We start from the raw sequence: 26,338 nt of genomic DNA on the forward strand, positions 1-26,338 counted from the left end.
CTTCTCCAACACCACAGGTCAAAAGCATCAATTCATCGGCCATCAGCTTTCTTCACAGTCAAAATCTCACATCCATACATGACCACTGGAAAAACCATAGCCTTGACTAGAGGGACCTTGGTTGGCAAAGTAATGTCTCTGCTTTTTAATATGCTATCTAGGTTGGTCATAACCTTCCTTCCAAGGAGTAAGCGTCTTTTAATTGCATGGCTGCAATCAGCATCTGCAGTGATTTTGGAACCCAAAAAAACAAAGTCTGACACTGTTTCCAGTGTTTCCCCATCTATTTCCCATAAAGTGATGGGACCAGATGCCATGATCTTTGTTTTCTGAATGTTGAGCTTCAAATCAACCTTTTCACTCGCCTCTTTCACTTTCATCAAGAGGCTTTTTAGTTCCTCTTCACTTTCTGCCATAAGCGTGATGTCATCTGCATATCTGAGGTTATTGATATTTCTCCTGGCAATCTTGATTCCAGCTTGTGCTTCTTCCAGCCCAGCTTTCCTCATGATGTACTCTGCATATAAGTTAAATAAGTAGGGTGACAATATACAGCCTTGACGTACTCCTTTTCCTATTTGGAACCAGTCAGTTCTTCCATGTCCAGTTCTAACTGTTGCTTCCTGACCTGCATACAGGTTTCTCAAGAGGCAGGTCAGGTGGTCTGGTATTCCCATCTCTTTCAGAATTTTCCACAGTTTATTGTGATCCAGACAGTCAAAGGCTTTGGCATAGTAAATGAGGCAGAAATAGATGTTTTTCTGGAACTCTCTTGCTTTCTCCATGATCCAGTGGATGTTGGCAATTTGATCTCTGGTGCCTCTGCCTTTTCTAAAATCTGCTTGAACATCTGGAATTTCACCGTTCACATATTGCTGAAGCCTGGCTTGGAGAATTTTGAGCATGACTTGACTAGCGTGTGCTGCTGCTGCTACTGCTAAGTCACTTCAGTCGTGTCCGACTCTGTGTGACCCCACAGACAGAAGCCCACCAGGCTCCCCCTTCCCTGGGATTCTCCACGCAAGAACACTGGAGTGGGTTGCTATTTCCTTCTCCAATGTGTGAAAGTGAAAAGTGAAAGTGAAGTCACTCAGTCATGTCTGACTCGTAGCAACCCCATAGACTGCAGCCTACCAGGCTCCGCCGTCCATGGGATTTTCTAGGCAAGAGTACTGGAGTGGCTTGCCTTTGCCTTCTCCGTACTAGCGTGTGAGATGAGTGCAATTGTGTGGTAGTTTGAGCATTCTTTGGCATTCCCTTTCTTTGGGATTGGAATGAAGACTGACCTTTTCCAGTCCTGTGGCCACTGCTGAGTTTTCCAAATTTGCTGGCATATTGAGCACAGCACTTTCACAGCATCATCTTTCAGGATTTGAAATAGCTCAACTGGAATTCCATCACCTCCAGTAGCTTTGTTCATAGTGATGCTTTTTAAGGCCCACTTGACTTCACATTCCAAGATGTCTGGCTCCAGGTCAGTGATCACCCATCGTGCTTATCTTGGTCGTGAAGGTCTTTTTTGTACAGTTCTTCTGTGTATTCTTGCCACCTCTTCTTAATATCTTCTGCTTCTGTTAGATCCATACCATTTCTGTCCTTTATCGAGCCCATCTTTGCATGAAATGTTCCCTTGGTATCTCTAATTTTCTTGAAGAGATCTGTCTCGCCATCTGCGCCTCCGCAGCCGGCGACTCGCATCTGCACTGCCAGAGCTTGCATCTCGCGTGAAGAGTTATGCACCATAATGTATTGTAAAATGACAGACGTCATACTATAACCTTATTATTTTCTAGAGTGTAGAAAAAAAATAATTTTAGAGCACCGTTTAAAATACATATATGTGTGTGTGTGTGTGTATGTATACACACATATATATACCTGCTGCTCTGTGACAACCTAGAGGAATGGTTTGGGGTGGGAGGTGGGTAGGAGGATCAAGAGGGAGAGAACATATGTGTATACCCATAGCTGATTCATGTTGATGTATTGTAAAAAGCAACATAACATTGTAAAGCAATTATCCTCCAATTAAAAATAACTTTTTAAAATATGTATATATGTTTGTGTGTGTGTGTCTATGGTGGTGGTTTAGTTGTTAAGTTATTTCCAATTAATGCAACCTTATGGACTGTAGCCTGCCAGGCTCCTCTGTCCATGGGATTTCCCAGGCAAGAATACTGGAGTGGTTTGCCATTTCCTTCTGCAGGGGATCTTCCTGACCCAGGGATCAAACTCAGATCTCCCACATAGCAGACTGGTCTCCAGCATTGCGGGGGATTCTCAGTTATTGCTGAGCCACCAGGGAAGATGTGTGTGTGTGCGTGTGAGAGAGAGAGAGAGAGAGAGTGTATAGTTTAGTAATTATTGACCACCAAAACAGTTTCAGTTCAGTTCAGTTCAGTTGCTCAGTCGTGTCCGACTCTCCGCGACCCCATGAACCACAGCACGCCAGGCCTCCCTGTCCATCACCAACTCCCGGAGTACACTCAAACTCATGTCCACAGAGTCGGTGATGCCATCCAGTCATCTCATTCTCCGTCGTCCCCTTCTCCTCCCGCCCCCAACCTTTCCCAGCATCAGAGTCTTTTCTAGTGAGTCAACTCGTCACATGAGGTGGCCAAAGTATTGCAGCTTCAGCTTTACCATCAGTCCCTCCAATGAACATCCAGGATTGATCTCCTTTAGAATGGACTGGTTGGATCTCCTTGCAGTATAAGGGACTCTCAAGAGTCTTCTCCAACACTACAGTTCAAAAGCATCAATTCAGCTTGGCAGTATATAAGGTCCAGCACTCACCAAATCATGCCTTGATTTGTGTGGAAGATATCTTTGTAACATGTCCAGATACAAGGTCCTTCTGCAACAGAGATCCCCAGGATACTGATCCAAAACAGCTTGGTAAATCCAGTGGTCTTCATCACTTAATTGGAAGTTTCTGGAAGCAACAAAAAATATCACATGGTCTTATGATTACTGAGCAATCAAAGGAGATTGAGGGACCTCAAACTGTAACAGTTTGGAAAGCTGTTAGAAAATGACAATGATTACATAAAATGAAGTCTGGAAAAAAATACATTAGCCAAATAAAATGTCTGGTCTATAAAAGGCTCTAAATTCTAACACAATGGGTTCTTTCAATTCATTATTTCATGTTGCCGTGAGTTCCAGGCTTAATCTGAGGAAGTTTGACAATGAGGCTTCATATTTTTAAGATATTCTATCTTTCCTGTAATATTTTAAAAATCATGACAATGAATGAAATAAACAAACATTGGGAAATAAATTATTAAGCATGTAGATTAAAAAGGAATTTTGCTAATTCAACAAAATTCCTATTTCTAGACTGGAGGAAAATACAAATGTAGACAAATAAACAATTACATAAAGGAAACTAAGGCCTGAAGAAGGGACATATTAAGGTTTGATATTAAAAGTAAGTCTAAAATTATCCTTTACTTTATCCCTTCAACTTCCTGCATTGTGGTGCTAAGACGAAATGTTGGTAGTACAAAGACACCCAATGGCATTAGATTTTAAAGTGATAAAGAAATCATTTTTCATAGGATCTCTACAAGTCACCTTCCCAATAACATGGCCACCATGCTCCAAAATACCTTTTTTAATTCAGAACATTCCTAGGCTTTGTGTTCTACAGGAAGTATTAGCAAAGCCCTATGCAGAGTGAAAAAGCTACAGGATCAGCTTGAACTGTAGACTGAATTAATGTCTCTTTATTATTGAGTTTATTTGCATATCATTATTCTTATTTAATAAGTTGGAATAATCAAATACAGATGCAATCAGAGTGAATATTATTAGCAACAAATATTTCTTTGATCTAAGATGAAGACTTACTATTGTTTATTTCTACCATGTCAATGGTCTTCTACTTTAAAGTTAACTGCAATTTAAAGCATTTTTATAATATGTCCTCTATGTCCTTGTAAACTATTTGAAGATTTAAAACAATAAAAACTCTTTAAATCATTGATATTAATTGAAATTTTACCATCCTCATTCAAGTTACTCAGATTCTTAAGATATTTTGTTATTCTGATAATGGCACCCCACTCCAGTACTCTTGCCTGGAAAATCCCATGGATGGAGGAGGCTGGTGGGCTGCAGTCCATGGGGTCGCTAAGAGTCGGACATGATTGAGCAACTTCACTTTCACTTTTCACTTTCATGCATTGTAGAAGGAAATGGCAACCCACTCCAGTGTTCTTGCCTGGAGAATCCCCGGGATGGGGGAGCCTGGTGGGCTTCTATCTATGAGGTCGCACAGAGTCGGACACGACTGAAGCGACTTAGCAGCAGCAGCAGCAAGAAAGAAACAAAATTATTTTTCAAAGAAGATACTTTCTCTAACAGCTCTGTAATAGGAAGAAAAAATGGGTTGGAAATATTCCATTAGGAAGAAACAAAGTCTGCAGTTCTTCTGTATGACATAACAATCTATAGCAGAGAAAGAATTCAAGATTTCATTCATTAAACAAATTGAGTGTTTGGGTTCTCTCTGAATCAGTTATGCATGTATAGACGACCATAAGGCTTCCAAAAATAAATAATCTCAAATAGGAGTATGAAGCCTGGAAAAAGCTTGCCTGCCTGTCTTTGGCATTTAAAACACCCTTGAGCTTCCATGATAGCTCAGTTGGTAAATAATCCAACAGCAGTGCAGGAGACCCCGGTTTGATTCCTGTGTCAGGAAGATCTGCTGGAGAAGGGATAGGTTACCCACTCCAATATTCTTGGGCTTCCCTTGCAGCTCAGCTGGTAAAGAATCTGCCTGCAATGTGAGAGACCTGGGTTTGATCCCTGGGTTGGGAAGATCCCCTGGAGAAGGGAAATGGTACCCACTCCAGTATTCTGGCCTAGAGAATTCCATGGACTATATAGTCCATGGGGTTTCAAAGAGTTGGACATGACTGGGCAACTTTCACTTTCATGTCTTCATGGACAGTATCTCAGGTCATCTCTCAACGAACTCATTTTGTTCATGATCCACATAAATGCATTTTAACAGCAGAGGTAGCCACAGAAAGGGATTCCCAGGTGGCACAGTGGTAGACAATCCACTTGCCGATGCAGGAGACACAAAGATGTAACTTTGATCCATGGGTTATGAAGCTCCCTTGGAGTAGAAAATGTCAACCCAATCCAGTACTCTCGCCTTGAAAATTCCACAGACAGAGGAGCCTGCCAGGCTATAGTCCGTGGGGTCGCAAAGAGTTGGACATGACTGAGCACACACAAACATGCAGCCACAGAAATTCTCTATTTCTACTTGGAAAGCAACCAGAAAAGGGAATAGATCCAAAGTCCATTCCTCATTTATGCTTTTAAACTGTTTTTGTAATCAAAAGGATTTGAATACAGTTTGAATTTCCATATATTTTGATTAAAAATGTGGATGTGGGGGGTGTATGTGCTGGGGAGGAGGAAGAGACAGAACCTAGGTCCAGTAAGTTCTGTTTTTGTTTTGCTTTGTTTTCTTTAATTTACTTATTTGCGCCAGGTCTTAGCTGTGGCAAATGGGATCTCCAGTCTTTTTGCAGCATGTGGGATCTTTAATTGTGTGTGTGGTATCTAGTTCCTTGATCAGAGAAGGAACCTGGGCCCCCTGCATTGGGAACCTGGAGTCTTAGCCACTGGACCACCAGGGAAGTCCCAGTTCTCTTTGAAACTGTCATTTATCTACATAAAGACTGCTGTTGATGCTAGGCGCAGTCACCTTGATGAGCTAGAATTCCCATCATCAAGCTGCTGATAATTCGCAGATGTAAATTTCTCCTCTGGAGAATTGTCCTGAGCCAAATGGGAACAATCTCACCCAGGAGGCTACTCTCCCACACACCTTTGAGAGCCAACCCCAAGCAATGATTGGCTGACTTGGGGGTACAGAAGACCAGCCCACTTGCCTCAAGATGAGACCAACTCTGTGATGCCATTTTAGCCCTGGAGTTTCACTGTGTGAGCAAAAGGTAACCTGTTTCAACTGAGATCTTCTGCACAGACATCTGCCCCTCCTTCATCCTGCTTCCCTTACCATCCTTTTCCTGAGAGCTTTGCCCAACAAACCACTCGTTCTTACAATCCCTGTCTCAGAACTGCTTCTACAAAACCTGACCTAAGATAATCTATGAGCAATATTACCCATAATTGTCAAAAATAATTTAAATCCTTTGGTAAATGGAGAAGTACTTCTAAGCTAATTGCTTTGATGATCTCTCAAACTGAATTGTGGTGTAAGATCGTGGCTGTCCTCAAAGAGAAAATGCAAATAGCAAACATTTACAAAAATGATTTTTAAATAAAAGCATGCATTAAGCAGTGTACATCGCTATAAAAAAATATAGCAGCAGAAGAATTTGTGGCACTCAGTGCATTTTTATACTTAGCATGAATGTATTAATTAGATGCCATTTTAGTGACATTAAAACCACATAAAAATATGAAATGATAACATTAAAACTAGATATTTCAAACCAAGTATGCTATGAACAATGATCACATCCATTTGCTATTGACTTTAGAAACATCACATCTCAACAGCTTTTTAAAATTACCACAATTACACAAATTGTAAGTCATTATTTTGGTACATGTAAGATGAAAATGAAAAACATGCTTATAAGAAGTGATATATCAGTTCAGTTCAGTCGCTCAGTGGTGTCAGACTCTTTGCAACCCCATGAACCGAAGCACGCCAGACCTCCCTGTCCATCACCAACTCCTGGAGTCCACCCAAACCCACGTCCATTGAGTTGGTGATGCCATCCAACCATCTCATCCTCTGTCATCCCCATCTCCTCCTGCCCTCAATCTTTCCCAGCATCAGGATCTTTTCCAATGAGTCAGCTCTTCCCATCAGGTGGCCAAAGTATTGGAGTTTCAACTTCAACATCAGTCCTTTCAAAGAACACCCAGGACTGATCTCCTTTAGGATGGACTGGTTGGATCTCCTTGCAGTCCAAGGGACTCTCAAGAGTCTTCTTCAACACCACAGTTCAAAAGCATCAATTCTTCGGCGCTCAGGTTTCTTTATAGTTCAACTCTCACATCCGTACATGACCACTGGAAAAACCATAGCCTTGACTAGCTGGACATTTGTTGACAAAGTAATGTCTCTGCTTTTTAATATGTTATCTAGGTTGGTCCTTTCCTTCCAAGGAGTAAGCGTCTTTTAATTTAATGACTGCAGTCACCATCTGCAGTGATTTTGGAGCCAAGAAAAATAAAGTCAGCCACTGTTTCCACTGTTTCCCCATCTATTTGCTATCTATCTCTAGTCCCCATGGGACTATATCTGGTCCCATGAAGTGATGAGGCCAGATGCCATGATCTTAGTTTTCTGAATGTTGAGCTTTAAGCCAATTTTTTCACTCTCCTTTTTTACTTTCATCAAGAGGCCCTTTAGTTCTTCATTTTCTGCCATAAGGGTGGTGTCATCTGCATATCTGAGGTTATTGATATTTCTCCCAGCAATCTTGATTCCAGCTTGTGCTTCTTCCAGCCCAGCGTTCCTCGTGATGTACTCTGCATATAAGTTAAATAAGCAGGGTGACAATATACAACCACGATGTACTCCTTTTCCTATTTGGAACCAGTCTGTTGTTCCATGTCCAGTTCTAACTGTTGCTTCCTGTCCTGCATACAGGATTCTCAAGAGGCAGGTCAGGTGGTCTGGTATTCCCATCTCTTTCAGAATTTTCCACAGTTTATTGTGATCCACAGAGTCAAAAGCTTTGGCATAGTCAATGAAGCAGAAATAGATGTTTTTCTGGAACTTTCTTGCTTTTTCGATGATCCAGCGGAAATGATATACAAATACTCACAATATTATTATTTTAGAGTATTTATAGCAGTTTCCAGAACTGCTGGCTTAAACTTTGAAGCAAATATTCACATCAGTGATACTAATGACACTGCCATACATATCCATTAGGATGCTCTTTGTGAGGGAGAAAACTCCCACCACCATATATATACTGAATCTCCTGGATAATAAAAATTTAACAGATATGTTCAAACATGATAACTTCTTCATAACAATAAACTAGCTATTTCCTACTAGCATTTAAAATAAAGTCAAATTTAATGTACCTGAATTTCTAAATTCAAATTTTCATGTTTATCTTTTCTAGTCAAACCTTCATCTTTTCATTGTAGAAAAAATCTGTATAAAATAGTTTAATTATATGAAATAACTAAGGTTAGGTTTTACCTTCCAAAATTCTCGTTTACTTTACCTGTTTTACAGGTGATTATGATGACAAAACTAGCTAAATTACAGATACTGAAAAATATTCCAATCACTTTTCTACCTTTGAATTTGAAAGGTGACTATAATTTTAAAGAAAAATTTAAAGAAGACTTTAAAATTATCCAAATTTAGTACTTTTGAAAATACCTTTAGACAAAAGGTCTTTGGTAAGTTTCTGCAATTTCCTTCTTTTTTGTTTTTTTGTCCATCCAATTTTTCTAATTTAAAATGTTTCAGGCAATTTTAGCCTGCAGGAGTGTGAGATATTTACTACTCAATCCTTACCTTCCTTCCCCTGCTTCCCAATATTGAGGTCCACCAAAATAATTTCATCATAATTTCCCAGAACATGAGAAAACAGGTAACTCAGAACAGGAGGACGACAGGGCTGTGAGAATTCAACCAGATCAAGGCCAACTGTCCCCCTAATTCTACCAGTTTGAGTCACTATAAAAAAAATCCTAACCAGACTCACAATTAACTACAAGTTTTCTTTATAGTCATGTTTAAATCACTTCCCAGGGTTGTGGTTCCATCATATCTAAAGACATTTAGAAGGGTGGGGACAGACAAGATGGCAAGCAAGAATGTAAAACAACAGGAGAAACAAGTCTCTGAAACTAAAGATTGTTTCTTCACACTGGCTGAAAGCTGTCTTACATTTTCTCAGGGTAAAGAAGGCTTTCCAGAAAACTGGTAATTAGTGCCTCCTGAAGCTAACTGATGCAGTTACCAGCATATGATGACTGCCTTGATTGACAAATGATCATAGTGAGTCTAGCCTAAAGAAAACTCTTATCTGTTCAAGTGTAACGTTGTCAGGAGAGTGAGCCACTGGTGGAAGAATGTGGATAAAAGATGGCTCAGACACAATCTGCTTGTTTGGCTGCACTGAGTCTGACTCTCTAGCAAATACAACTTGACAACACTTTCCAAAGTTGTCTTTCCAAATCAAAACCATTCAAATACTGAAACTAATCAGCCTAGCTCCTGAAACTGTCTCCCCAGCTACTCACCACCCCCATCCCAGGCCTATTGTCCAAATACGAACCTATCTTTGATTTTCTGCCTGGTTTACAAAGGGCTCTCTGATCTCAGACTCATTTCTGAGCAACAGAATCTGCTCCTTGGATTTTGTTTGGGTGTGTATATTGTCTTCCAGGAGGTCAATTGCCACTTAGCAGTCCTCTCCCTCCAGGCTCCCCAAGCTCTGCTCAGTTTACCTTCTCAGACAGTCAGAATAAAGTAGGGTCTTGGGAATATGATCAGAATCCACTGAATTGAAAGATAAACAACAAGCAAAAAAGTGACCTATAAGGTAAAGTCAGAACTTGCACCAGCATCCAAACCACTTTCTTCTGAGGGGTGATATGAAAGAAATATGACACGGTTCCAAAAGTGATGGCTCCAGAATTTCTTATAGGAGGGTTTAGGAATGGAAATCTGGTCAGGAGGCTAAGAGATTTATTTGGAAGCTACAAGTGCTATTCTCATAACAAGCACTCTGCTTTTACTTAGATACTTTTAAGAAGTAGTTTGCATGGAAAACTGAATTTTTTACGTAGAAAGTGTATTTTTTTTTTTTGGAGGTGGAGTAGCTGGAATAGTGGCAATACACCAAAATCTTTGTCCTTACATCCATCCACCACTAGTTTTAAGAGGAAGTAGAATTCCCAGTGGAAATTTGGAAATAATATGATCAAGACAAGGCAGCTTGTTAAAAGTAAAACATAATGGCTCAACCATCCCATATGCCAAGTTTTAAAGAATTACAGTCATCACAAGACCAGTAAGAAAAAGAAAATTGTAGCAGACATTGCCTCTTCCTTTGCTTCTGCTCACCAGAATCCTGATTTTATTCAAGATTTATCTTCTTCCATAATCCCCACCCACCCACCCACTTCAGGAAAGGTGAGCCCCATTCCAGACTCGGGAGTGAATCTTGACTGATCTTAAGTCATTCACAATCAACCATTCTCAGGCTCTCTGTTCTTCTTGACAGTGTTTGATATAATCACGGACAAATGTCCCAATTCTGGCCACTGAAATGGGAGGAGAAGTCTTCTGGGGCAAAGGTTTCCTGGCTCTTCAGACAAGACACAAGGAAGAGGTCTCTTTCTGCCTGAGTGTGGCAGTGTAGAACTGCTATAGTTATCTGACAGAAGGTCATCTATCTATCCTGCCAGAGGGCAAGGCAAGACAATGCAGAAAACTAGGCTTCACTGTGCTTGGACTTCTCTACCTCTGGGCTTCAAGTGAAATAAGAAATAGCCTTATTGTTTATGCTACTTTAACTTGGATTGAGTATTCTCTGTTTTTAGCTAATGATATCCTATTTGATAGTTCACAGAATGGAAGAAAAATAACCTTTTTAAATGTAACATCCTAATATTGCTTTGGAAGGAAAGTATCAATACTATTAAGGATACAGTGATTCAAGAGAGGGAGAACAAGTGCGCCCGGTGACCAGCACCGACAGGGACACTGCTTAGCTGACTGAGAATAGACCAGTTCAGCTCAGTTCGGTTTAGTCGCTCAGTTGTGTCCAACTCTTTGTGACCCCATGAACCACAGCACGCCAGGCCTCCCTGTCCTTCACCAACTCCCGGAGTTCACTCAAACCCATGTCCATTGAGTCGGTGATGCCATCCAACCATCTCATCCTCTGTCGTCCCCTTCTCCTCCTGTCCTCGATCTTTCCCAACATCAAAGTCTTTTCAAATGAGTCAGCTCTTTGCATCTGGTGGCCAAAGTATTGGAGTTTCAGCTTTAGCATCAATCCTTCCAATGAACACCCAGGACTGATCTCCTTTAGGATGGACTGGTTGGATCTCCTTGCAGTCCAAGGGACTCTCAAGAGTCTTCTTCAACACCACAGTTCAAAAGCATCAATTCTTCGGCAATCAGCTTTCTTCACAGTCCAACTCTCACATCCATACATGACCACTGGAAAAACCATAGCCTTGACTAGATGGACCTTTGTTGACAAAGTAATGTCTCTTCTTTTTTATATGCTGTTTAGGTTGGTCTCAACTTTCCTTCCAAGGAAAGCGTCTTTCAATTTCATGGCTGCAATCACCATCTGCAGTGATTATGGAGCCCAGAAAAATAAAGTCTCTCTCTGTTTCCACTGTTTCCCCATCTATTTGCCATGAAGTGATGGGACCAGATGCCATGATCTTAGTTTTCCGAATGTTGAGTTTTAAGCCAACTTTTTTACTCTCCTCTTCCACTTTCATCAAGAAGCTCTGTAGTTCTTCTTCACTTTCTGCCATAAGGGTGGTGTCATCTGCATATCTGACCAGTGTTCAACACCAAAGGCCATTTTTAAGGCAAAGAAACAAAACAAGCTCAGACTCAAACAGAATCAGTAAAGACAAGATCACCCACAATGTATTATTTGTTTTAATTTTAAAAAAAGTGCTATTGAGCCAAAATCTGCTTTCATGTTACCATTTTATTCTTCACTTTTGAGAAACAATGATATTTTTAGATGCAATAAAGTTGAAGTGAATAAAATTACTTTATATGGATATTATTACTCAATTTTCCAGGTTCAAAAGCAAGAATAATAGAATTGAACTACTTCTTTGGGATGGGATGAGGAAAATTTTAATTCATGATTATGAGGCCTTCTGAAATTTTATTGTCACATAAAACTTTTACAATACCATCTCAAACCGACGACCAGTAGTCATTAAGAAATTGTAAGGCTGGAATGGAAGAATGATGGTTCTTTTTCTCAGTTTATTATTTTTTAGACATTAACAATGCTCACCTTTTTGTTCTATTATAAGCATTAGTGTAGCAAATAAGCACAAACCTGTGAGTGTGGTAATTATAATTTCTTACATTATTGGTTCTCCATAGTCTCAGTTCTAATGATCTGGTTTCCTCAAAGGATTATATTTACCAACAGGTGGACTTCAAGGTATAAGGAGTAGGAAAAACTTGATATTAGCAGTTGGTTTGATGTATTAAATAGGCATTATAATTCCTCTCATACAAAATTTGGCAACCCTGTCCATAGAAATGTTAATGCTGTCTTTGCTTATAACCGCACAGATTTTATTATTTTAACAACAAATTCTATCTGTATCATCCAGGTTAAAAAATAACATATATCAATTGTCTTGGACACAAATCTGTCAAGCTGATATGTTTCCATTTTCTTCAATCTGATTTACTCAAGATTAATTTGATTTCATACCTAGTGAAGAACAAAAACCTCTCATAAATGACTCTGACTCCATCCTGTAAAACCCTGATTTTTCAGTTTTCTGAAGTATTAAAAATGTAGCCTCATGCACCATTATACTGTGTAGCTTCTATATGAAGCAATTATATCAAGAAGGCAGTTGTGGGCTACAGTGATACTAACAATAAAGACTTCTGAACTAGAAATTTATTACCACTAGTCTTGTACTTTCCAAAAAGACATTTACATGAACATAACATATATATCTGGAGAAGGCAATGGCAAGCCACTCCAGTACTCTTGCCTAGAAAATCCCATGGATGGAGGAGCCTGGTAGGCTGCAGTCCCTGGGGTTGCTAGGGGTCAGACACGACTGAGTGACTTCACTTTCACTTTTCACTTTCACACATTGGAGAATGAAATGGCAACCCACTCCAGTGTTCTTGCCTGGAGAATCCCACGGACGGGGGAGCCTGGTGGGCTTCCTATGGGGTCACACAGAGTCAGACACGACTGAAGTGACACAGCAGCAGCAGCAGTAGCAGCAACATATACATCAATACACAGACTGAGTTATTAACTAAGCAAAAACAAAAATCTAAGACTAGCTTTGGGGATGTCCTTGAGAAATTGGACCTATTTTTTTCCCTTGATAAAATGTATTCCACTGAAGTCAAGAGAATTTAAACTTCATTTTATTCCCACAGCAAACCCAGAATAGGTTGAGCAATCACCAAGTGTGACTTTTAGTTTAAGAACACAAAGTAAATATTTTTAACGATGCATTTATTTTAGGAGAAAGCTATGAAATACATATGACAAAAAAATAAAAATCTCAGTTTGCAATTATTACCTCTCCAAGAGAAACATAGATTCCCAGGTAAGGCTGGACAATCCATGTTGGAATACGCCAAGAGAAAATGGAAGTTGCAGTGACCATTGATATTGCTTGAGGGGGTCATATAACCAGTGTGACTAAGTAAATACATTAGTGTTCAAATAATAATACTCTTGTTTCTGAGCACTTCTCTCCTTATTAACCACCCTTAACATACAGCCAGAAATGTAGAACCTGAGACTGGACATGCCCAGGCACTGAAACTTTCCAAAAGTTCTGAGACTACATTCTCAGAGAAAAATGCCACCTGCTAACTAAAACTCTGGTTTTTCCAGGTGGCTCCAGGGGTAAAGAATCCACCTGCCAGTGCAGGAGCTGCAGGTTCAATACCTGGGTGGGAAGATCCCCTGGAGAAGAAAATGACAACCCATTCCAGTATTCTCGGATAATCTTATGGACAGAGGAGTCTGGTGGGCCATAATCCATGAGGTCACAAGAGTCAGACATGACTCAGTGACTGAACAACAATTAAGGCTCCAGTATTTGAACTTCTTGTAACATCATCAAGTAAGCAAATTACAGTTGTTTATTATGCTCCTTTCTCTCTCTTTCTTCTATCTTATATTCATCAAAATATAGTCACATGTGTAAGTAAATGTTCATTCAATTTTTTTTAGCGCTTCTCTGGTGTCTCAACAACCTCAGATATGCAGATGATACCACCCTAATGTCAGAAAGCAAAGAGGAACTAAAGAGCCTCTTGATAAGGTGAAAGAGGAGAGTGAAAAAGCTGGTTTAAAATCCCAACATTCAAAAAACTAAGATCATAGCATCTGGTCCCAGCACTTGATGGCATATAGAAGAGGAAAAAGTGGAAACAGGGACAGATACTACTAACTAGCTATTTTGAAAGTCATTAGTTAGGAAAATTAAAAATTTTTAGTTGAAAAAATGTAAAACTAGCGGGTCTTCACAATGTACACCCAGAGGGGCAAGATTGTTAAAATCATTGTGGGTTTTTAAATAGCACTCAAGGTTCAGATCTCATAAAAGAATGATAATTATGAATCAATATTTTAAAATTTAATATATTTATCAAACAATAAAGTAGAAATTACTTGTTATCACTGTATAGTTTTTGCCACATATTGGCTTCAAATCTGACATAGCTAAGTGGAGCATCAAACAATTATGTCTCATCTATATGATTAATTCACCAAATGTTAGGAAATTAAAGCCACAATCTCATCTAAGTCTAAAACAAGTAATTAAACTTGTCATGTTACTAATGAAATACAGTCCAAATAGAATTTAAATAGCTTCACAAACATACTGAATAAATAAATAGGTTCAACTGCAGCCAATTCTTTAAAAAAATGTTTTAGTAAAATTTTAGTAAAACATTAAAGCCATATTGTCCAAGATAGTACCACTAGCCACATGTGGCTATCTAGCACTATGTGGCCAGTCCCAATTCAGGTATGCTGTGGTGTGAAGTGCAAACCAGATATCAAAGATTTTGTGTGAAAAAAGAATGTAATATGTCTCATTAATAATTTTAAATTATTGATTAAATGTTAAAATTATACTATTTTGCACAGTTAAAAATATAATATTAAAATAAAATTTATCTTTTAAAATGTTTTATTATGACTAGTTAAAAATTTTAAATTATGTATTTGGCTCACATCATACTTGTATGACACAGCACTGCTCTGGTCATCAACATAATTTACCAATACCCTGGTACATATACATGCTTGAAGTGGTGTGGTGTGGGGGAGAAGCTTTCTATTCAGATGGAGCAGAAGAAACTCATTCCTGTTCAACTATCTACTTTTTAGAAACTTTGGGGAAAGTGCTTATCTATAGCTTCAACTGTAAAATAAATCGGTAAAATAGAGCTTTTTAAATGAGGTGTATTGAAGACGAAAATTACAGATATTTGTCATGTCATGTAATAGGTACTCAATAAATATCAATGGGCCCCTCTTCCCTCTTTAACTTAGATTTTTAAAAGTCTGTATTTTTGCTTTATAAAATAGAAACAGTATGCATGCCAAAATTATTTATAATATTACTACCTGGGGATAGCTATTATTATAATTTATGCAGGTAGATAATCTCAGTCTTTTTGTGTGTGTGTGGCTAAATGGATGTAACACTTTCAGAGGGAAAGGGAAAAAAGAGAATCCATCTTATATAAACTATTTTGTGGCCTGATTTTTTAATTGCATAGCTACTTATTGCAACTACCTGTGTCATTAAAAATTCTTTAATATAATTATTAATGACAGTGTGGTATTCCATTGTGTGGATATATCATAATTGATGAAGCTAAATCCCCTATGTGTTGGCTATTTAGTCATTTTGAAGATTTGGCTATCACTAAAGAAAGAGAAATAAAGCCAAACTATTTATTTCACTTTTATGATTATTTACCTTAGGATTATTTCTAAAGAGATAAAGATAATTTACACATATAAAGATATGTGATGACATATTGCCAGATTGCCTCACAAAAGAGTTCATATACTAATCATGTATAAAAATACCCATTTCTCCCATACTTTTAATCTTGGATAAATTCCTTTTTTGTGTTTTACCATTTCATAGGTAAAAATATGAGTATTTTTAAGCTTTTCAATAAATAGAGGGGTTTTCATCAATTCCTCTGTCATGTGTATTATGCAGAACTCCATGGACTGCTACCACAATATCAATTCATCTCCCAGAATCTGACCATAGATTCTGACCATAGAATCGCTTGTGTACTAAATCCTCTTAGGGGCTATTCTCATTAGTATCAAATGTACTGATATCTGTCCCATTTTAAGCAAAACAAAACAACAACATAAAAGTCTGGCCCTACTTTCTTGCTCTCCTTTGAAAAAGAACTTCTCAAAAGCATTATCAATGCTCTTTGCCTTCGATTGTTTCCTCCCATTCCCTTGAATCCAACCCAGTCAGGCATTTGTTACCACTTCTTCAATGAAAACGGTTACCCGTGACCTCCATACGGAGTCAGCAGTCAGCCACCAGTCCTGTTTGATTTGACTTAGTGTATCACCCCTCCTTAGCTTACAGTGCCGCCCACTCCCTCGTACCTTGCCTTCTGGAACAGCGCACTTTCAGGTTTTCTTTGTATTTGACAGACCTAGTATCTCCTTTCTTGGTTATCCCCCTTCATGCTGACACTGTTATGCCAGCAGACCCAAGGAATCAGTCTTTATCTTCTCCTTTGTCCCTCCACTCACTGTTTTGGGGATCACATCCAATTTCATGCTGGCGACTCACAAACACGTATCTCCAGCCCCAGTCTCTCCAGAACTCCAGACTCTTAAAACTGACTGCCTTCCCAAAGTCTGTACTTCGACAACTGATGGCATCAAACTCAACGTTCCAAACCAAATGCCTGATTTTCCCTCTGCTTTGCTTACAGTCTTCCCCAACTCAGTTAATGGTAACGTCTTCCTTCCAGTTCCTCAACCACAAAATTTTGGACTATTCTTTTACTGCTCTCTTTTTCTCACATGCTTTATTACATAGTAGGTGCTACTGGCATGACCTTTTAAATGTGTCCAAAAGCTGATGATTGCACACTACCTCCACTGCCTAACGCAGGCCATCATTATCTCCCACGTGGACTTTTAAAATAACTTTCTAATGGTTCAGTCTTCTCTTGCCCCTCCTTTCCTCCATCATAAACACAACAACTGCCAGAGTGATACTGCTAAAACATAAGTTAGGCCTGGTTACTCTGCACATTTCCTCACACTTCTACTTCCAATAGCTTGCCATAGTACTCAGTAAAATTGGAAGTTTTAGAAATGGCTATTGGGCTCTATAGAGAAGGAAATGGCAATCCACTCCAGTACTATTGCCTGGAAAATCCCATGGACAGAGGAGCCTGGTAGGCTACAGTCCATGGGGTCGCAAAGAGTCGGACACGACTGAGTGACTTCACTTTCATTTATTGGGCTCTAAATGTCCCACCATCACTCTTACTACTTAGATTATACTTTCTACCCTTCTCCCCATCTGTCAGTCTGTTCCTGCCACACAAGCCTCCTGCCAGAAACATACCCACCTTAGTAAACATGGCTAGAACACTCATACTCCATATTTCTTCATGACCAGCCCTCTTGCCCCCTTCATGACTTCCCATCAATGTCACTTTTTCAACTGGGGCTATTGCCAAAAATCTATTCAAAATTACAATCTGCCTCCTCCCCCACAACTCCAGCAGCTTCTCATTTACTCTAACGTCTATTTTTTTCAGAGGACTTTTCACCTTCTAATGCACTACTGTGCAAAATTTAATTAGGTATTGTGTTTAACTGTTTGTTTCCAACTTGCTTCATGAGTACAGGGGGTTTTGTCTATTTTATGCCAGTAATTGCTCAACAAATATTTGTTGAAAATATGAAATATAAATAACTTCATCTCTTGTCCCTTTTCACTTCTGGCTGTTCATTCAATCAATTAATTAGCAAACTGTCTTAATATGTTTTAATGATTTTAATTTTTTATGCCTGATATTTGCCAATATTTCCTATTTATTGTTTAATTTTTACCCTTAATATTTTTTCTTTAAATAATTCCTTATTTTTAGAATAGGTATTATATTCACTGGTTTCAAAATTCAAAAGGTTTAATAAAATGGCCAGATACAATAAAAATTTTCTCTCACACTCAGACCCCCAGTCTTCTAGCTCCTGTTCCCAAGGAGACAAATAGTATCAATTTTTTTTTTGCATTTTTCAGACATATAAGCAAATATATATCTGAATATACATATATGTAATGAGAGAGAGAGAGAGAGTACACATTTACTTTTTCCTATTTTACAAAATGTGTACTGTACACGGCTACAAGGTTTGCTTAACCTTATATCACACCCTAATCATCTTGACCCTTGGAGAGTGTTTCATATCAGTGAATGCTAAGTATTTACTTTTTTTTTTTGGCTGTGCCATGCAACTTGCAGGATTTTAGTTCCCAGACCAGGGGAGCCAAGGGTCTCCAGAAGTGAAAGCACAGAGCCCTAATCACTAGACCACCAGGGAATTCCCTACCTTTTTTTTTAATCCAGAAAATAATACATTGTACAGTTGTACAGAAACCTACAAAATTAGCCCCTATTAATATTAAGATTATTTCCTTAATCTTTAGCTACTATAATGAATAACCAAAAACAAATCACTATATATTCAGGTATCCCCTGGAGTAAGAAATGGCAACCCTTTCCATATTCTTGCCTGAAAAAATTCATGGACAGAGGGGGTCAAAAAGAGTCAAAAATAAATCACTGTATATTCAATTATACAGTAGACCCTTTAACAATATGGAAGGAGAGTTGGGGGGAAGGTTAGGGGCAATGACCCTCAGTGTAGCGGAATATCTGGGAATTATAAACTTCACCAGTCCTTCTCAGTTTCCCCCACTTTGGTGCAACAGACGGCTGGAGTTGGGTATTTCCCTTCCCTCACATGGAAGACTAGAGCTGCTGGACTTGGGTACTTTCCTGCCCCCAGGTACGTTCAGTTCAGTTCATTTCAGTCGCTCAGTCGTGTCCGACTCTTTGCGACCCCATGAATCACAGAACACCAGGCCTCCCTGTCCATCACCAACTCCTGGAGTTCACTCAAACTCATGTCCACAGAGTCGGTGATGCCATCCAGCCATCTCATTCTCTGTCATCCCCTTCTCCTCCCGCCCCCAACCTTTCCCAGCATCAGAGTCTTTTCCAGTGAGTCAACTCGACGCATGAGGTGGCCAAAGTATTGGAGTTTCAGCTTTAGCATCAGTCCTTCCAATGAACACCCAGGACTGATCTCCTTTAGAATGGACTGGTTGGATCTCCTTGCAGTCCAAGGGACTCTCAAGAGTCTTCTCCAGCACCACAGTTCAAAAGCATCAATTCTTCGGCGATCAGCTTTCTTCACAGTCCAACTCTCACATCCATACATGACCTCGGGAAGAACCCTAGCCTTGACTAGACGGACCTTTGTTGGCAAAGTAATGAGGTTAGACTTTGATAAAACAGCTTCTCCTGAGGGCGTGCCTGTGTGCTCAGTCTTTCAGCTGTGTCCGACTCTGTGACCCCATGGACTATAGCCCTCCAGGCTCCTCTGTCCATAGAATTTTCCAGGCAAGAATACTGGAGAAGTTGCCATTTCCTACTCCAGGGGATCTTCCCAACCCAGGAACTGAACACAAGTCTCCTGAGTCTCCTGCACTGGGAGGCTGATTCTTTTTCACTGTACAGCCTTTGTCAAGAAGAACAGAATGCTCTGGAGTTACTCAAAATGGTTTGTTCCCCTTCCTCTACCAGAGGCTTGAGGGGAGTTTTCACATACATTCACTGTGGATATCTAGTGGAACTCCTTGAGGTAAAACTCAAAAAAGTGTGGGGAGCCCCCATGATTAAGGTCCCCTAGAATTTTTAATTCTGAGTTGTCCACACTCAGCGTCCAGTAATTCATCAATTATAATCCAGGTTTTTCTACCCCAATACTGGTTCCTATGGAAGTTTCTGCTAATGGGTTTCTTCTCAGATAATCTGTGATTCTCTGTATCATCTGTGTCTCCAGTTTTGGGTACAGTGGTTTGCCCTTGACCTTAGAGGTTAAAGCATCTGCCTCCAATGCGGGAGACCCGGGTTCAATCCCTGGGTTGGGAAGATCCCCTGGAGAAGGAAATGGCAACCCACTCCAGTATTCTTGCCTGGAGAATCCCAGGATGGAGGAGCCTGGTAGGCCACAGTCCACGGGGTCGCAAAGAGTCGGACACGACTGAGCAACTTCACTTTCACTTATTCCTCTGAATACAGAAGAAAAGTTGTTGATTTTTCCAGTTTGCTCAACTTTCTACTCCTCATTAGAGCAGAGTAGCAAATTATAAGCCCCTTACTTGCTGGACAGAAAATTAAAAGTCCATATTGATTCTTTAAAGTCCATATTGATACTTGCCTGAGGAAACATCCTATCAGGTTTTATTAAATGTTTATGTCATTGTATGTATTTAAATTTTTTCTTCATGATTTCACTGCAGGTAACATGTTTTAAAAGGACTTCTCTACTCCAAGATTACTTAATATTTGTTTTTATTTTTATCTAATTCTTTTATGATTTTTTCTTATTCATGTTTTAATGCATTTGGATTTCATTGAGTCACATGGAATAAGAGATCTAACCTCATTTTCTAATTCCCTGTTTTTAGTATTATCATATAAATAATCCAATCTTTCCCTCACAGTATAAAAATTTTACCTTTACATCAAATTAAATTATTATGTATACTTTCTGTATTTCTATTTTGTTCCACTGAGCTGCTACAGACATATAAAATCTTCTAATTTGCTTTAATATTAAATATATATTTATATTCGGTATGCAAGTTTTACCACTTTCCTAGCCAGAATGAAGTCGATTTCACTTCTCCTTTATTTCACCCATCTTTGCATGAAATGTTTCCTTGGTATCTCTAATTTTCTACCTAGGCACAACCACAATGGTGTGGTCACTCACCTAGAGCCAGACATCCTGAAGTGTGAAGTCAAGTGGGCCCCAGGAAGCATTACTACAACCAAAGCTTGTGGAGGTGATGGAATTTCAGCTGAGCTATTTCAAATCGTAACATATGAAGCTGTTAAAGTGCTACATTCAATATGTTAGCAAATTTGGAAAAGTCAGCAGTGGCCACAGGACTGGAAAAGGTCAGTTTTTATTTCAGTCTCAAAGAAGGGCAACGCCAAAGACTGTTCAAACTACCACAAATTGTACTTGTTTCACAGCTAGCAAGGTAATGTTCAAAATCCTTCAGGCTAGCCTCCAGCAGTAAGTGAACTGAGAACTTCCAGAAGCATAAGCTTCATTTAGAAAAGGCAGAGGAACCAGAGATCAAATTGCTAACATCTATTAGATCTTACAGAAATTTTTCTTACAGAGAAAGCAAAGGAGTTCCAGAAAAACATCTACTTCTACTTCATTGACTACACCAAAGCCTTTGACTATGTGAATCACAACAAACCATGAAAAATTCTTAAAGAGATGGAAATACCAGACCACCTTACCTACCTCCAGAGAAAGCTGTATTGTAGGTCAAGAAGCAACAGTTAGAACCAAACATAGAACAGTGGACTAGTTCAAAATTGAGAAAGGAGTATGTCAAGGATATATATTGTCATCCTGTTTGTTTAACTTCTGTGCAGAGTACATCATGTGAAATGCTGGGTTGGATGAATCACAAGCTGGAATCAAGATTTCTGGGAGAAATATCAATAACCTCAGATAAACAGATGATACTATCCTAATGTCAGAAAGTGAAGAGCAACAAAAGAGCCCCTTGAGGGTGAAAGAGGAGGTTGAAAAGGCTGGTTTAAACTCAGCATTCAAAAAACTGAGATCATGGCATCTAGTCCCATCACTTCATGGCAAATAGATGGGGAAACAATGGAAGCAGTGACAGACTATTTTCTTGGGCTTTAAAATCACTGCAGATGGTGACTGCATCCATAAAATTAAAAGACACTTGCTCCTTGGAAGAAAAGCTATGACAAACCTAGACAGCATATTAAAAAGCAGAGACATTACTTTGCCAACAAAGGTCTGTCTAGTCAAAGCTATGGCTTTTCCAGTGGTCATGTATGGATGTGAGAGTTGGACCAAAAAGAAAGCTGAGTGCCAAAGAATTGATGCTTTTGAATTGTGGTGTTGGAGAAGACTATTAGAGTTTCTTGGCCAGCAAGGAGACCAACTTGCTAAAGGAAATCCTAAAGGAAATCAACTCTGACTATTCACTGGAAGGACTGATGCTGCAGCTGAAGCTCTAATAAGCTGGCTACCTGATGGGAAAAGCCGACTAATTGGAAAAGATCCTGATGCTGGGAAAGATTGAGGGCAGGAGGAGAAGCGGGTGACAGAGGATGAGATGGTAGGATGGCATCGTCAACACAATGGGCATGAGTTTGAGCAAACTCCAGGAGATGGTGAAGGACAAGGAAGCCTGGCGTGCTGCAGTCCATGGGGTTGCAAAGAGTTGTACACGACTGAGCATCTGAACAACCACCCCCAGTTATTCTTCATTCTGAAACTTTGGGCAATTTCACAACCTTAATCTTCCTAATAAATTGTGGAATAATGCTCAACAATTCTTCAATTCAAATTGTATTAAATTAAGAGATTAACTTCATGAGTCATGGGTATTTTGAAATCAGATCAACTATTGCATAAAATTAGGAATTTTATAGTCAAACGGATTTAAGACATTAATATGGACTAATTGCTTTTGGAAATGTAGCAATGAGGTTGGTTTCCCATGCTATTCAAACAAGGTGCCAACCCAGTTTCCCCATGTTATCTGCACCCTCTCCTCTCCTCATTTGCTGCTTTCCTTCACTCACAACGTGGCTTCCAGCAGCAACCACAGTTGTGTACTTTCCTGGTAGAACCACAGTGAAAAAAATGCACTACTTCTCACCTGTATCTAACCAACGTTCTGAGCTTTGCTCTGATGTGGACCACCTTTTGTGGTGGCCTGAGGAAATGAAGCTACTGAATGGTACACACCCCCAGCTAGGGTGTACCTTTGGATCTGGGGATGGAATCATTCCAGTCCAAACTGGCAGTTCAGTTCAGTTCAGTTCAGTCGCTCAGTCGTGTCCGACTCTCCGCGACCCCATGAATCACAGCACGCCAGGCCTCCCTGTCCATCACCAACTCCCAGAGTACACTCAAACTCATGTCCACAGAGTCGGTGATGTCATCCAGCCATCTCATTCTCCGTCGTCCCCTTCTCCTCCCGCCCCCAACCTTTCCCAGCATCAGAGTCTTTTCCAGTGAGTCAACTCGTCGCATGAGGTGGCCAAAGTATTGCAGTTTCAGCTTTAGCATCAGTCCCTCCAATGAACATCCAGGATTGATCTCCTTTAGAATGGACTGGTTGGATCTCCTTGCAGTATAAGGGACTCTCAAGAGTCTTCTCCAACACCACAGTTCAAAAGCATCGATTCTTCGGCGATCAGCCTTCTTCACAGTCCAACTCTCACAACCATACATGACCACGGGAAAAACCATTGCCTTGACTAGACGGACCCTGGTTGGCAAAGTAATGTCTCTGCTTTTTAATATACTATCAAGGTTGGTCATAACTTTCCTTCCAAGGAGCAAGCGTCTTTTAATTTCATGGCTGCAATCAGCATCTGCAGTGATTTTGGAGCCCAAAAAAACAAAGTCTGACACTGTTTCCACTGTTTTTCCATCTATTTCCCATGAAGTGATGGGACCAGATGCCATGATCTTTGTTTTCTGAATGTTGAGCTTCAAACCAACCTTTTCACTCTCCTCTTTCACTTTCATCAAGAGGCTTTTGAGTTCCTCTTCACTTTCTGCCATAAGGGTAGTGTCATCTGCATATCTGAGGTTATTGATATTTCTCCCAGCAATCTTGACTCCAGCTTGTGCTTCTTCCAGCCCAGTGTTCCTCATGATGTACTCTGCATATAAGTTAAATAAGCAAGGTGACAATATACAACCTTGACGTACACCTTTTCCTATTTGGAACCAGTCTGTTGTTCCATGTCCAGTTCTAACTGTTGCTTCCTGACCTGCATACAGGTTTCTCAAGAGGCAGGTCAGGTGGTCTGGGATTCCCATCTCTTTCAGAATGTTCCACAGTTTATTGTGATCCACACAGTCAAAGGCTTTGGCATAGTCAATGAAGCAGAAATAGATGTTTTTCTGAAACTCTCTTGCTTTCTCTATGATCCAGCGGATGTTGGCAATTTGATCTCTGGTGCCTCTGCCTTTTCTAAAACCTGCTTGAACATCTGGGAGTTCACGGTTTACATATTGCTGAAGCCTGGCTTGGAGAATTTTGAGCATGACTTTGCTAGCGTGTGAGATGAGGGCAATTGTGCGGTAGTTTGAGCATTCTTTGGCATTGCCTTTCTTTGGGATTGGAATGAAGACTGACCTCTTCCAGTCCTGTGGCCACTGCTGAGTTTTCCAAATCTGCTGGCATATTGAGTGCAGCACTTTCACAGCATCATCTTTCAAGACTTGTAATAGCTCAACTGGAATTCCATCACCTCCACTAGCTTTGTTAGTAGTGATGCTTTCTAAGGCCCACAAGCTGCTACTAAATAGGAGCAGTTAAATGTTGGGATTAACCATGATCGCAATGAAAATTTCTTATCATTTAAAAATGTCCCCAGATCTTTCAGGCTTCTTAGAAATAGCAATACACAAGCTATGCAAATTCTTACAAGGCCTAAAAACTAGAACCAAAAGGTGAAATGGTCTCATCAAAATAGCGGCAGATATTGGCAAATGAGAGGTAAACATATAATTCATTGTGCTAGTTAGAATAGTATATTTACATGACTGACTCATCAATAGCCAGAGATTTCTGAAGCCCACCACCTCTGTAGTTATTCAGAATAGCCTATTTATTCTCCTTCTCCTCAATAAGACTACTTCTGAAATCTCATTCAATTTTATTGGTGTTTCATATTTGTCATAGTCTCTGCAGTTGGCATTTGTCTACAATTTGGTCAGGGTAATGTGTATATGTCCATTCCCCTCAATATTCCAAGCCTTCTCAAAAGGAAGGACACATTCTAGTCTGGTCTGCCTGTTGAGCCCCTTACCAAGGAGCTTAGCAGAGACCACTGTATATTAAGGATTACTGAATAAATATTTATCAAGTAAAACATATCATTAGCTATATGAAATTTATTCTGGATAATTATATGTGACAAACAGACTATTAAACTAGAATTTATGAACCTGTATTCTTCCAAAGTAGCTTTCTACTGCTCTCATAACAGGACTTGCCACTCTCACCTCATTGTTTTCACCTTTAATTCATTTCAATTGCACAATCATTTATTTAGAAGCTGCTATGTGCCAGGATATGCTTGGTGCTAAGGATACAAATATTGCTAATTACTTTGTCTTCTAAGGTTTACAGCCTCAGCATTGAATATACCTTCTGGGAACATTCTCATCAGCACCCTTCTGTCTTATTGTAACCCTATGCATTCCTCAGATTCCATAGTGAATCTTACTTCTTTCATCAAGTCTTTCTGAGCTATTTTTCCTTCAGTGCTGCTTCTTTGTTATTCATCTCATTCACTAATCTCAGAAATGGCAATGGAGCTGTGAATCTCAGTCTTTACTAAGTGGTGCAGGGTTACCCCGGAGAAGGCAATGGCAAGCCACTCCAGTACTCTTGCCTAGAAAATCCCATGGATGGAGGAGCCTGGTAGGCTGCAGTCCATGGGGTCGCTAAGGGTCGGACAGGACTGAGCGACTTCACTTTCACTTTTCACTTTCACACATTGGAGAAGGAAATGAAAACCCACTCCAGTGTTCTTGCCTGGAGAATCCCAGGGACGGGGGAGCCTGGTGGGCTTCCGTCTATGGGGTCACACAGAGTCGGACACGACTGAAGTGACTTAGCAGCAGCAGCAGCAGCAGCAGGGTTACCCAAAAGACGAGCACAAATTGAGTTTAGAGTCAAATGGAGGTAAGAAAACGTGTTGTAAAAAATAGATCCTAGTGGGAGGGAGCTGCTACAGGCTGCTAAGGCAAATCTTCCATGTTTCAGTTCAGTTCAGTTCAGTTGCTCAGTCATGTCTAACTCTTTGCGACCCCATGAATCACAGCACGCCAGGCCTCCCTGTCCATCACCAACTCCCGGAGTTCACTCAAACTCATGTCCACAGAGTCGGTGATGCCATCCAGCCATCTCATTCTCTGTCGTCCCCTTCTCCTCCCGCCCCCACCCTTTCCCAGCATCAGAGTCTTTTCCAGTGAGTCAACTCGTCGAATGAGGTGGCCAGACAGGAGAGACGCCGGCCCAGGCGCAACCGAGCACGCAAAGAGGCGCGAAGGTGAGGAGCTACCCCACGCCTGAGGCCAGGGCCGGCAGCCAAGAGGAGCTGCCCCACGTCCAATAGGCGGTGCTGCGCGGGCGCAGGAGGGCCGAGAGGAGCTACTCTACATTCAAGGTCAGGGGGGCGGCCTTG

At 40.1% G+C, this 26,338-nt stretch overlaps 1 protein-coding gene across 1 annotated transcript in view; it reads right to left on the reverse strand.

Annotated features, from left to right (window-relative positions):
- CCDC148 (coiled-coil domain containing 148) overlaps positions 1–26,338 on the reverse strand; it is a 269,382-nt gene that overhangs the window by 213,460 nt on the left and 29,584 nt on the right. Inside the window, exon 9 of the mRNA XM_088842480.1 lies at positions 2,797–2,935. Coding sequence (XP_088698606.1) covers positions 2,797–2,935 — 139 coding nt within the window. The remainder of the gene's footprint in view (positions 1–2,796; positions 2,936–26,338) is intronic.

The sequence above is a fragment of the Moschus berezovskii genome, chromosome 2 (assembly GCF_049115385.1).
Source record: "Moschus berezovskii isolate FMDL1 chromosome 2, NW_MosBer_1.0, whole genome shotgun sequence".
Lineage (NCBI taxonomy): Eukaryota > Metazoa > Chordata > Mammalia > Artiodactyla > Moschidae > Moschus > Moschus berezovskii.